This window comes from Chlamydotis macqueenii, chromosome 4, assembly GCF_036417535.1.
Source record: "Chlamydotis macqueenii isolate bChlMac1 chromosome 4, bChlMac1.mat, whole genome shotgun sequence".
Taxonomy (NCBI): domain Eukaryota; kingdom Metazoa; phylum Chordata; class Aves; order Otidiformes; family Otididae; genus Chlamydotis; species Chlamydotis macqueenii.
In genome coordinates this window covers 64,739,105-64,751,917 of record NC_141559.1, presented here as the reverse complement: position 1 = coordinate 64,751,917, position 12,813 = coordinate 64,739,105, and the positions used below count along the sequence as shown (strand labels likewise).

General features: G+C 38.9%; 1 protein-coding gene across 3 annotated transcripts in view; it reads left to right on the top strand.

The window, feature by feature from the left end:
- Nucleotides 1-2,547: 2,547 nt before the first annotated feature.
- PI4K2B (phosphatidylinositol 4-kinase type 2 beta) overlaps nucleotides 2,548-12,813 on the top strand; it is a 22,091-nt gene continuing 11,825 nt past the window's right edge. For all 3 annotated transcript variants that reach the window (XR_015258428.1, XM_086746786.1, XM_086746784.1), the window contains exons 1-4: nucleotides 2,548-2,869; nucleotides 7,018-7,175; nucleotides 11,727-11,927; nucleotides 12,440-12,571. Coding sequence is in view for 2 of the 3 variants with exons in the window: in XM_086746786.1 (XP_086602912.1) it covers nucleotides 2,584-2,869; nucleotides 7,018-7,175; nucleotides 11,727-11,927; nucleotides 12,440-12,571 (777 nt within the window). In the remaining variant the exon portion in view is untranslated. The remainder of the gene's footprint in view (nucleotides 2,870-7,017; nucleotides 7,176-11,726; nucleotides 11,928-12,439; nucleotides 12,572-12,813) is intronic.

The following is a 12,813-nucleotide window of genomic DNA, read 5'->3' as shown; positions in this document are numbered from 1 at the left end:
CCGTTGGATGCCCCAGTTGCCCGCACTCGGGGTTGGCTTTCCGTGAGGGGAAGGCCCACCAGAAACCAGGCCCCTTGCTTGTGAGGAACCGGTTGCAGGTTTTTTCCCGCCCCCCCAAAGTTTAGTATTGGGCTGTTGAGAACAGGCACGTACCTTCCCTTAATGTTCCTGTCAGGGTAAGAACCTTCTCTGCTCCTCACTACGTTTCTGTGAAGAAAGAGGGTTGTGTGACTGTCTGCAGCCTGGCCTACCTGCTGGTGCAGAAATGGCCTGACAAGGGAGGAAGACATGCTACTAGGAGAGAGCTAATTTGCTTTCTTTTCTACGTGATTTGGCAGAAGACAGTTACGCCAGTAGGAACCGCGGGACAGTCACTGCATCTTTACCAGGAAATGCCAGTGAGGCCTCAGCAGGTGGAAGCTTACCTGGAGCGCCTGGCTCCCTCTGCTCTCCCTTGCGCTTAGGCTGCCGTGGGGCTGGCATTTGCCTTCCTAAAATAACCGGTATCGGGTGTGCAAAAAAGTGAGGAGGTGCATTAAGTACACAGTGTGTTTGTTCCAATGTTTAGTTTCGAGCAGCCTGTACCTGCACAACTGAATTTGTTTATATGAAGTCTTATCTGATTCTTCTAATTTACACTTTTAAGCTCAGATGTCTAATTAACATGTGAAAAGTACACAGTGACCGTCCTGCTTCTGTAGGTTTAATGAGCCAGATTCGGATATTTCAGGTGTTCTGACAGAGTACTGTTACACACCTGTTTGAATCGTTGGCTCAGACTGCAGTTAACAGTTTCTTAGTCCTTCTGAACAGAAAAGAGCTTTGCAAGTTGAATTGTCCCGCTTCTTAGGCCGCGCACTCACGCTGTATCTGGACTGATATGATGCTTCTTGTTCTTTATTTTAAAGTATCACGAGAGGGCGCTCACCTAAAGCCAAAAGTGTATTCCCTCTTTTTTTTTCTCTTGTTTTTCCCACTCCAGTGTTTCGACATAGTGCTCATATATATATTATAAGCAGATGAAAAAGTATGCTCTACGAATTAGAAAGATAGAGACAAAAGTCGTAGCATGAGGAAAATGATCCGACTTATTTGCATGATTTAATTGTTAGTAATTTTAATCCAGGTGGCTAATTCAGAGTATTAGCTACTCAGAATTAAAGTTAATAGTTTATTAATAACTATGGCGGTGGTGTGTATTTTGTTTAATTATGAGCTGTCATAGTGTTTGAACTCTGCGCTACTGAAGACTGAGGCAATGTGAAGACTGTCAGATCAAGATCTGTGAGCAAGTTACAGAATTCTCATTGCAGTAGGAGATGAAAACTAAGAGTTTGCTGTGTTTAGACATACACTAGCATGTGTAGCTGAATCCCTAAACCAGAAGAAATAACTAATGAGTTATTTCTTGTTTGCTTTATTCAAAAGAAGGAACTTTCAAACTTTTTAGAAACCCATGGATGAACAGTTTGACAGAACGTTATTGAAGCAGCCACAACTCACTCGTAACTAATGCAGCTAAAGGGAGATGCAGGCTTCCTTAATGATCTGCTGCACAAAATGTCACACTTCTCCCACTCTAGTCTGATCTTTTTGTTCGCTTCACACAGGAATTAACATTGGTATAATTTTCTGTATAGAAAATTACATCCTGTTGCTTTAACCTTCATATACTTGTTTACTAGGCATAAAATGGCTATTTATCTGGAGTCACAGTTGACTGAATATGTTCACTTTCAATAGAAAGGAGTGTAACCAAAAACGCCAGTGTGAACAGATTTTATCAAATGTTACAGATATTAGTAGTTACATAAGTAAATGACACTCTACTTAGTTCCAAAGTCCATCGGCTGACAGGTAACCCGAGACAAAACAAACACAAGTCGGGCATTTCAGTAAGGTTTTATTTTGTTGGTAACCGAGCAGAGTAATTTGCTTTCCATGAATCCAGGTAATGTGCAGAATGAATCCTTGTATCACGAGTAATCACGAGAATAATGACTAATAGATAGGTGCAGTTACTATTTTAGCTGGGAACTGATTTGCTCCCAGTGTAATCCAGAATCCGAGTTCTAGGCAAGCACTTTATGTGTGTATCTTTCTCCCATATTTCACCAAAATCTTTTCAGTCCTGCACTGAGGAAAACCCCTCTTCTATAGGAAGCTGTGGTAGAAGGCACCCACGTCAGTGTCTGATGGAAGGCTATTACAGTTACAGTGCTATTTCTTCCAGGTGACGACGCAAGGATGGCTGGGGGGACATGGAAACAATGACAGTGTATTCCCCCTTCCTAAAGCCCGGTCTCGGTTGCCGCTTGGACCCACGAGCTGGTCCGGCGGGGCTGGCACAGCCCCCGGAGCGCGGGGCACCCCGCAAGCGCCGCTCGGGCCCGCGGCCCCTTTAAGGCAGGTAGCGGCGGCGGGGGCGGGGTGCCGGTGCCGCGCGCACGCGCAGCGCCGTGACCGGCGCCGTGGCCGCGGAGGTGGCGCTGGCGGCTGAGGGCGCCATGGGTTGCGGTAGAGGGGCCTGAGCCCGCCCGGCGCCGCCTCCCACCGCTGCTCGGCCCCCGGCCGCGGCCGCCCATGGCGGAGCCGGGTGCTGAGGAGCCCGATGAGCGGCTGCTGCTCCTGGCGGGGCCGGCGCCTCAGGGAGGGCCGCCCTGGTGGGGGCCGCAAGGGGCGAAAGGCGGCCCCGGCGGGGCTGTGCGGCTGTGTGGGGAGCCGGGGCTGGAGGAGGAGGAGGAGGAGGGTGAGGAGGACTCGGGGCCCGAGGGGGATGGAGAGGACGAGCCTCTCCTGCGGGCGTCGGGCACCGGCCGCGGCCGCCGAGCGGGCGCCGCCTGGGACAAGGAGCCCCGCGCCGCCGCAGGTACGGCCCGGGGCCGCCGGCGGGCTCGGCTGAACGCGGAGGGGAGCGGCGGGGGGCGGGCTGCCCGGGCTGGGCTGCTCGGGTGTCTCTGGCCCCTGTCCGGTCGTGCCAGCGAGGCTAGAAAAATACCCGCAGGAAGTAAAGGAGGGTTGATGTGCCGTGCCCAGTGCCTCCTTGAGGTGCCCCTGCCTCCTCGGGAGCTGGCGACGAGCTGTCGGAGGGCGCAGAGGTGCGTTGCCCTGGCTCGGCCCGTGGGCTGGCTGGCTGGTAGCCTTTGAAGGGAAAATCCTGTGAACGGCTCGAAATTCCAGTGCTTTGTCTTTATGTGCGGGGCTGCACGAACTCATTTACGTCTTCCTGAGTGTCTCCACTGTTACTTCTTCTCCGTCTTCTGTTTTGTTGGGCTTTACTTTGTTTGTTTCTGTCTTTTTTTTTTTTTTTTTAAAAAAAAACAAAAAAACTTTTGGCTTTTGCATCTCGTACAAGCTGTGTCCTGTGGTGGGGCTGGCTCCTACTTCCTCGACACTTGGCGAACTCTGTCAAAGTTTTCTACTCCAGCAATTACTTGCTTATGACCCCCATCTTTTCATCCTGTTAAAAAAAAAAAATACTCTGTTTCTCTTTCTTGCTCCAATCATCTGTTCACTTCTTTGTACCATCACATATATTAAGAGTTTTAGATGTGGACTTTTCTGTGGTATCTTTGGGTTTCATAAAAATTTATCTGCTTTACATGTTTTGAAATCCATTTTTGAAGAGAGAAAGAAGTATGATGTGAAAGTTCAGAAACGCAGAAACTTAGTTATGAATTTGAAAAGAAGCATAAGCGTGGCCATTAACTAATTCTAAATACATCGGCAAGATGATAAACTACACAATATTTATTGCTTACTTTTTTTCTTTAGACTTTGAAGCTTTCTGATTCCGTGCAACTTTGTAAATAGATGTACATCTAAGAAAGGTTTGCTGATGAAAATCTGTGAACTTGTATCTTTTGTTAGTGTTTGCTGTTGTAATTATACTGTAGTACTTTTTTTTTTTTTTTTTTGCCAGAGAGTGGTAGAAATTGTTCCTTTTGCAACAGTAGCATATTTTTAAAAAATCAAAACAAAACCCTAATCAATTTTAGGAAAATAAGTTTAGTAACTTTTTTTTTTTAGTAGCCACAGAGAGCTTTTGCTAGTATGCTGTGTTTAACCGTGAGAAAAAAATCTCATCTTTTAACCAGTGGTCCCAAGCGCAGACCAGACCTGTAGTGCGAACATGCGGTTAAAATGTTGGAGTTCTCTTTTGTTCTCACAACACTTAAGGTGTGTTAATGAGAGTGCTTCTAGGAAAACATTGTAGTTAATGTTCAGAGTGGAGACTGGAGCGGTGGGTCTTGCACCACTGGGGCAGTGGGGATGATGAGTGCAGAAGGTCTTATGTACTCTGGGGGCAGATCCCAAGAAAATCTTAGAACTGTGATCACAGAATCTCATCTCTTGCTCTTGTTTCCTTATCCGTCTAACACTTGAAGGTACAGGATTGTTTCACGTATCGCATGGGACAAACATGCAACAGATGTTATTCATGCAAGTTATTGCAACACGGAGAGTGTTTTCATAATGAAATTATGGTCAGAAGATCAGACTCTATTGAAAAAGATGGATTTTGTTAAAGGGACTGCCTTTAATTATGTTAAAATAGTATGAAGCTAGTTTAGCATTGAAGGAGTTCATACGTGTTGCTCCTGTGAAGTGTATTAGTTTAGCTTATGTCACATTAAAGTGATGGAAGAACAAGTTGAGGTGTATACGTGGATGATAGCGTTCTTATGTTCTTTGGCGTGTCCTCATAATTCAAGTATAGCAGCTTCACAGCCTTAGGCCTTGTCCAAATTAATAAAAAAGAGTTATTGAGCTGCGTAGTTAGACTGTGTGTGTGTGGGCCCTGGTCTCCTGAGTGGGAGTTTAATGAGAAGAGTAGTTTTCAAGAGCGGTTGCGAGAAAATACCCTGATTAGTTATACTTGTAAGTTCAGAGACTGTACTGGAAGTAAGTTGTGACTATAACATGCCTTCACAGTGGAAAACTTAATTAAAATAATTTTTGAAGAAACCAACTCAGAAAACCCTGCCACATTGAGCAAACACTAGCTTTAATTAAAGTGGCTTATTTTCATGTGGAGAGTGTTGATAAACTGTAAGGAAACTTCTTAAAACTACCAGTTTCCTTGTTTTTAGCCTATATGTATCGCCACATCACTCTGGTAACAAGGCTTTCTGGTAGCACAGCAGCATTAATAAACAAATATTAAATGAAAAAAAAAATCCTCTTCGTTGAGCATACAGCATAATGTAGTTTTTAATTTGTTTGGTTTTAATTTGGTTTTTTAATTGAATGTATTTTCCTGCAGTTATCTTTTATGCTGGAAAAGACATGGTTGAAGAAATTTCTCAAGACAGTGAGACTTCTTATGGTTTTAGATTCTGGAATGAATGCATAGAAGTGAAAAACTGACCTCTGAGAAAGTTGTCTTCTGCATAGACAACTTAAATCCCTGTGACAGAAAGTTCATCTGTAGGTGCACTTCATCTGGAAGATTAGCGTGCAGAGCAACTTGATGTTGCATTTCATTTGGTAACAGTATAATGCACAACCCTGGTTTTGCTTTCACTGACAAAAATATGTAGTAGTTGCAGCTCAGCTGTATGATGTGATGTTTCTCATGTAGAGATAGTGGAAGCTTGAATATGGAATAAGAACCACTGATTCGAGGAGACTTTCCATAAAAATAAGTATATTGTGGGGTTTTTGATTTATTTCCTTAACTCACTTAAAATTAAACTGTAGTTTATCACAGAAGTATTGGCCAAATAGTCTAACAGATTCTGATCCAGTGGATTGTAGCTGTTGATCCTTAAGAATGAGCTGTTATTAGTTTTAAGGCTTCTCTTCCTATTGCCAGCTTATACTAAGATTTTCCTATGTTTTATACTTTTTAGTTGTTTTTGTTTGGAAGCTGTGTTATTATTTGTGAGTGGTTCATACAAACAAGTGGGAATGTTCTAGAAAATTTAAGATTGTCTTGTGCTACAAAAAAGGCATTCCAAAACATCAAGAGTTATTTTTATTATTTATTTTTTATTTGGCTATCCACAAACTGTTCAGGAGTATCTTTCTGAATGGATTCCGTATCATCATTCCAGAAGAATGTATGTTTTTTTGTTTTTATTTTATCTTATGTTTCTGAAAGTCCTGAAATGAGAACAAGGCAACTTTATCTGTGAATGTTTAATTTAGTGTAACGTAGCTACTTCTTAATGCAAAAATGAGCCTTAATGCACAGACCCATTATAATGCACTCGGTAAGAAAGTGGAATAGTCCTAGTCTTAAAAGTAAGGTACAGAAATCTACAGTTTCAAAACTTGCAGAGAAATAATTTGAAAAAGTTTAAAGAGCAATAGAAGTATTAAATCCTGGGAACTTCTTTTCTAGTTATCTTTCTAAATGTTTGTGTAGAGTTTGCATAAGTGCCCGTATAGAGTTGATCTCTTGGTCAGTATGCAAATAAATTCTACAAGTGGTTGATAGAGTTTTAATGTTGGAATGGGGATGGCATGCAGTTCTTCGTGGTGATTTTGGTGCCACTATCAGTGCTCCATGTAACGGATTGTTTTGTGAGTAACATCCTGTGTCTTAGCAGATAATGAACACGTTAGCCAAGCTGTTAAATGAATGGTATGATACCATTGTAATAGGTAGTGGGTGAGGGGCAGTTTACTTTCAGGTAGCTTTCCCTATAATAGGACACAAAAATCTTAATAAAAATGATATGTAAAATCTATAGCATTTTTTTACGGTTATTATTTTGAAGATATTTTTTTTTTCTTATAGCCTTCCCTATGTGAATTAAAAAAAAAAAATCCTTGAAAAGTATAAACACTTTGCATTGGTAGTCTCAAATTAGTTGTTGCAGACTTGGGTGATTAGATGTGGGTAAATCAGTGGGAAAACTTGCACTGCTTTGATGGACCAGATTTTTCAGCCTGCTGTTGAATAGGCATTAGCAGGGAAGGCTGTTAGCTTTTCAGTGTGTTTACTTATGTTGTTGTTAATTCCTAGTACAAATTACACTTAAGATTGCTTGTTTTGTTATTTTTCAGGGCATGCAGGACACGCTGCTGATATGAATATGTTTATAGATGATCCTGAATTTGCAGAAATTATTCTGAGAGCAGAACAAGCTATAGAGTGTGGAGTTTTTCCAGAAAGAATCTCTCAAGGATCCAGTGGAAGTTACTTTGCCAAGGATCCAAAGGGGGTGAGCATGTTACTGCAAAGTCAAAGACACTAGCACTATGAGTTTAAAATGCAAATTTTAAAATTATATTTCAATGGAAATTAATTTAAATGAAGTTGTTTAATAATTTATGGTATGCCAAAATCTATGTTGGAAAAATCAACACAAGTAATATTTAGATTTCTGATTATGTCTTGCAGCATAAGCTAAGCCAAAATAACTCTTATTTCTCTGTTGCAGTTTTACCATGTTTTGAATGATCTGCACCAAAGAAATATGGAGAAAATAAAAGAGCTTCTTTAACATCTGAAAACAATTCATGTATTCCTTTATACAGAATCTAACATTTTGTTCGTTGTATGTTTCAATTGATTTTTTTGACACAACTGAACTGCTGATTTGGATACTGTTTAGGTTTCTTTAGCCAAGCCTCCTTTATTTTTATTTCTTTTCTTTTTAGATAGTCTTTTATTTAGGTCATGTCGTCTTCCTTCTATATTATTAGTAGATGGGCAAGAAGAGTGATATAAACAAATCTACCTTTTTACTTGTACATGTCTATTGAATCTTAGCTTGAAGATTTGGTTTCCCCTCCCTTCGTGGTAAATGGTGCCTTGAATAGTGATCATCAGAGAGGTGTCCTAAGGTTACTTTGAGACAGAAAAGCAGCAGTTCCCTGAATATCTTGAAGATATTGAAGAGTAACATTTGGTTAGCATTACTTTTGAAAAGAAAATGGTGTTTCAGACATACTTTCACATTGTTTTCTTTAAATCAGACATACTTCCTCTGCTCACCAGCCTGTTCCAAAAAGAAGACTCCCACACCTTTGTTAATTTGTTGTATTTGATTTTATTTTAAGCTCAATCAGCAACCTTCTGGTCTTGGGTAAATATAGGTGTTCATTAATCCTGAAGATCCCAGTTGTGTTGGACATGGAAGTTGTGACACTATAAGTTCCTAGATTTTCAGAACGTATTCAAGATTGTTGGTCTTCCTTGCATCACCAAAATGGTCATTGCCCATTCGTTTAGGAAGTATCGTTTTTTTTGTTTAGCTTTTATTCATGTAATTGGTCATTACAGTATATATTCCTATTTTGCCACTTAATTTTCATTTGGTTTGTTTTAATGCCACTTCTGGTGATAGTTTTTACACTTTATTGAATGAGTGATTTTTAGAATAATTACCTGACTTAATACAAATAAAGATATGAACTTGTGAATTTATTTCTAAGATAGAAAATGGCAGAACTTGTGAATTTATTTCTAAGACGGAAAGTGGCAGAACTATCCCTTCAAAATCTTCTAAGAGCTGTGCATTGTGGTTCATACTCTGGTGTTCTAGGAACATTTGTTAGTAGTGGCCCCCTTCATTCTGCTGGAGGAGAGCCAAAGTAGGTTGTGAAGGAGGGTCTGTCTCTTTTTGAAACTGGAAGGAAAAAATACTTCTTTCTCTAATCACTCTGTGGAATTCTTGCTGTTATGTATAATGATGTTTATATGAAAACCTCTTCAAACTTTCAGGAGACTTTTTAGGCTTCAGATCACTTTCCTACTTTGGTAGTTTAGTTCTTTGAAGGTTTTCAGGTTGTATGCTTATATATACATATTCAAACCTTATGCTGACTTTCAATTTTGCTTTTGTTTGCACTGAATTTAGAGCTTGTCTAAACTTGTTATCCATGTAAAAGGTCTGATAAAACTTCATTTTGTCAGTAGTGCAACTCCCGTTTGTAGAATGGATTTCATATCCTGTTTGGCGAGAGTGTTGCGTCATTCTGCTTCGGACCAGTTTTGTGACTTGCTTTCTCCTGTTCTTCTTGAGTAACCTCTCCTTCCTTATGCTGGGAAAGAACTTATTAAAGATGTGCAAAGCCTTCTTACTGATCAGCTTCTGAAGTGTTTAGCACACTAATACCAAGTCACAGGTTAAAAAAAACCTATGTCCATCGGGTCATCTTATTTGCTGATTTGGGTCTATCAGAAAGATAGATCTGCAGTTGCCTAATTAAAATTACTGATTTTTTTTTTATTTGTTGGCATAATTGTGTAATGATATGAAGCTGTTCAGTACTTAAGCAGCACTGTTGCTGAAGTGTTGAATATTTCTGCGTTTGTTGTTCGTGGTGTAATCAATAAAGTAAAAGACATTGTGTCTGTTACAAACTGTTCTGAAACATGTTGTTGACAGTTTAGCTATTGGCTGATTGGTAATGTCAATGGGATCAGTCTAGAAATTAATTTTGACTTGCATAATTAGGACTGGCTTTGGTAGGCTGTCTACATACTGAGCTTTCTGGTTCTACTCTGGTCCTCAACAGCAGTGGCTTTGTAAAGTTTAGCAATGTTTTAACTTCAATGAAACCTTGAAAACCGTATCTTGATTTGATAGTATAGCATAGTATGGTCCAGGCAAGTAATGGAATGAGCTGAGCTCCTTTTTAAAATAGGCAGTTTCTAGAAAGTATTATCCAAAGAGTGACTCAGGAGAGAGATAGTTAATGATTTGGCATGTACTACCAAGTACACCACTATGTTTCTGGGAAATGAAAAGCTGCTAGCTTGGTTTTGAGCAGGTAGATACATGTGATTCAACAGGAAAACGAATAAATAACTTTTTTAACAATTCTAAACCTTACATTAGAATTTTGACTAAACTAATATACCAAGTAAATTCAGTTTCCAAAGTGTTGTGATTTTTAAAAAAGTAAAGTGTTCAGAGAACATCCTGGCCTTTCACATTGTGTAGAATATTTATTGTAAGCGTAACTCTTTGTGTAGGTCTGAAGTGAATTGTGTCTGTGCAGTTGCACAGAACTTGCTCGTGATTTTGAATGTAACCTTAGAATCACAGATAATAGCATACTGAAAACAAGAGAGTTTTTGTTTGTTTGTTTCCTGCCCCTGTTGATAGGAAGTTTGTTCTATAGAGTGAATGCAAATAGTGATATTTTGTAACTTATTTCTCCCAGTAATTGATGTGAATAAATCAAAATAGATAGACAAGACAGGTTATGCCACTAATACCTGGTGTCTTGTGTAATCTGTTTACAAACTGAATAAAATAAGTTCTCTGCCATTAGTTTGTCTTGGACAAAGCAAGATTGCCTTGAACAATCTTGGACTAGTTAGATTGTCTTGGCAAAAGTGGGCGAAGAAGCTAGAACAACTAGTCAGGTCCTCTCCCTAATCCAGTGGAAAGAGCAGTTACTGAAGCAGAATGCTGGTTTCTGACTGCCAGCAAACTTGTTAATTACTTAAGAATGTAAGTCAACTATGACTGTTGGTGCAACAACAGGCAGTATTTATATGTGAAAATGCTTCTTAAACAGTTGTTCTTAAATCTTTATTAGATAAGAATTTGATTCCTTCTCACACGGTCATGCGAGAAGGAATGAAGATGCAGCATTTCTACAGCGTTTCACTTGAGCTATACAAGAGTCATTACATGGACTATGCACTAGGCTAAAGTTTATCACAGACAATTGGAAGGTTATATATTTTAGTGTGGTAATAATCTTGCGGTTTGAGGTTAACAAATATAGAATCATGTGTAGGAGGTACCTTGATAAATCATCTATTTAATGCCTGTGTTGTGGAGCAGGATCCTATTAACATGATTCCTGATGAATGTCTAACTAACCTGTAGTTAGTGACATCCTGTTCTGGAGACTCCACAACCTGGCAGTCTGTTCCAGTCTTGAGCCAAAAGTTCAAAAGTTTTTTTTCTTTGCAACTTACCTGCTGGGATTTAAACCTGTCGTTTCTCAGCTAGGTAACAGTAAATGTGTTGTTCCTTTTTTCTCTATAGCAGCCTCTTACATAGTTCATTGTGCCCCATGTTCTCCTACCTCTACTTGTAGTCTCTCAGTATTCACAAATTTTGTGCTTATTCTCATTGTTTTTTTCAGATTTCTTCAGTTTGTTAACAGGTTTCTTGAAGCATAGTGTCCAAAATTAGACACAGTACCCTGTACCCTACGTAAATGGTGGCTGATAATCTGAACTATTGTCAGCTTTGAGTTGAGGTGGTAGGGGTAAAGGACACCATACTTTGGAATTGCAAAGTGCAGAACATTTTGATCCATTCTAGCTTAAAGCAATAAATAAAATAGATACAAAAGAGAAAAGGTAGCATTTGATTTTTAGCATTTGATTTACTAGCAATCTGTATGTTTGTTACTTTCCTGGTTCCATTATGTCTCTGTCTGAAATAGCTTGTCAATGAGTTAATTGGTGGGCTGAAAATGATTTTTAAAACTACTTTTAAAACCTCCTTTGTGAAAAATTACAATATTAAAAAATAGTGTATTCTAAAATGCAGTCCTCTAATTTTGAAAAACTAGTAAATGTTAGCTGATTTTGAATTTGTACTGCCTCTAGACAAACATTTGATGATGAAATAATAAAAATAACAAAATGGTATTCCAGATTAATTTATCATCTAAAAAGGGCAACTGTAAAATGCAATGTATAGTAACTAATACTTTCAATTAACTAATTTTCAAAATAATTTTCATCTTTTGCAGCATAAAGCACTAATACTTTAATTTTATATTATTTATCCTAGAAAATTATTGGAGTGTTCAAACCAAAATCTGAAGAGCCTTATGGACATCTAAATCCAAAATGGACCAAATATTTTCATAAAGTTTGTTGTCCTTGCTGCTTTGGCAGAGGCTGCCTTGTTCCAAATCAGGGATACCTCTCTGAAGCTGGTGCCTATCTTGTGGATGACAAGCTGGGACTAGGAGTTGTACCTAAAACTAAGGTAAAAGATAAAATGCATAAATTATTGAATGCAAAGGAATATGTAGTGATGGATTTGTCAGTCTCTGGACTGTAGTTGTGGGGACGTGCTTGTATATCATGCATGATCCCTCAGTCACTTACACTATTGCCAATCCAAAGGCACAGTAGTTTGGTGTAGAAATAGTGATGGTGAATTTTGTTTTGAAGGATAAATTTGCAATCTGAATTGAATCTCTTCTTTGGACAACTTTGGTTTCTAGCATTGTCTGACATTTTTGTGCCCAATGTTTTAGTGAGATGCATCAGAATTGCAAAAAGCAGCATATAAAGATTCCCACTTATAAATCTTTACCACATTTTTGTTTGAGATATGTAAAATAGCAAATATTCACCTTTTCATGTAATGTTTCTGTTGGTAATGCTTGATGTTTTCTTTTTGCTTTTTTGACAACTAAGCATAAAATTTACTGTAAATTTATAATTGAAATAATAGGGAATTCTGAGCTGTGTTTTTAACTTTCATATTTTAAGGTTGTCTGGCTTGTCAGTGAGACCTTTAATTACAGTGCAATAGATCGTGCGAAGTCAAGAGGAAAAAAATATGCTTTAGAGAAAGTGCCAAAAGTTGCTAAAAAATTTAATCGAATTGGACTACCTCCTAAGGTAAGATGAAAAATAAGTAATTTGTGCATTTCTTGATTCTTACACAAAGCTTTGAATTAAGAAAAAAAATATATTTATAGGTAACTTCAAAAGTAGAAGAAAAACCTTGTTGCTTGTTGAAAACTCTCTCTGAATGTCTGAAGTTTGATAAATATGACTGTTCCTATGCAAAATCTATCCACTCTGTTACATCATTCCTTCATTTAAACTGCTTTAATGATCTTGCCACTTCTTGTATTAGT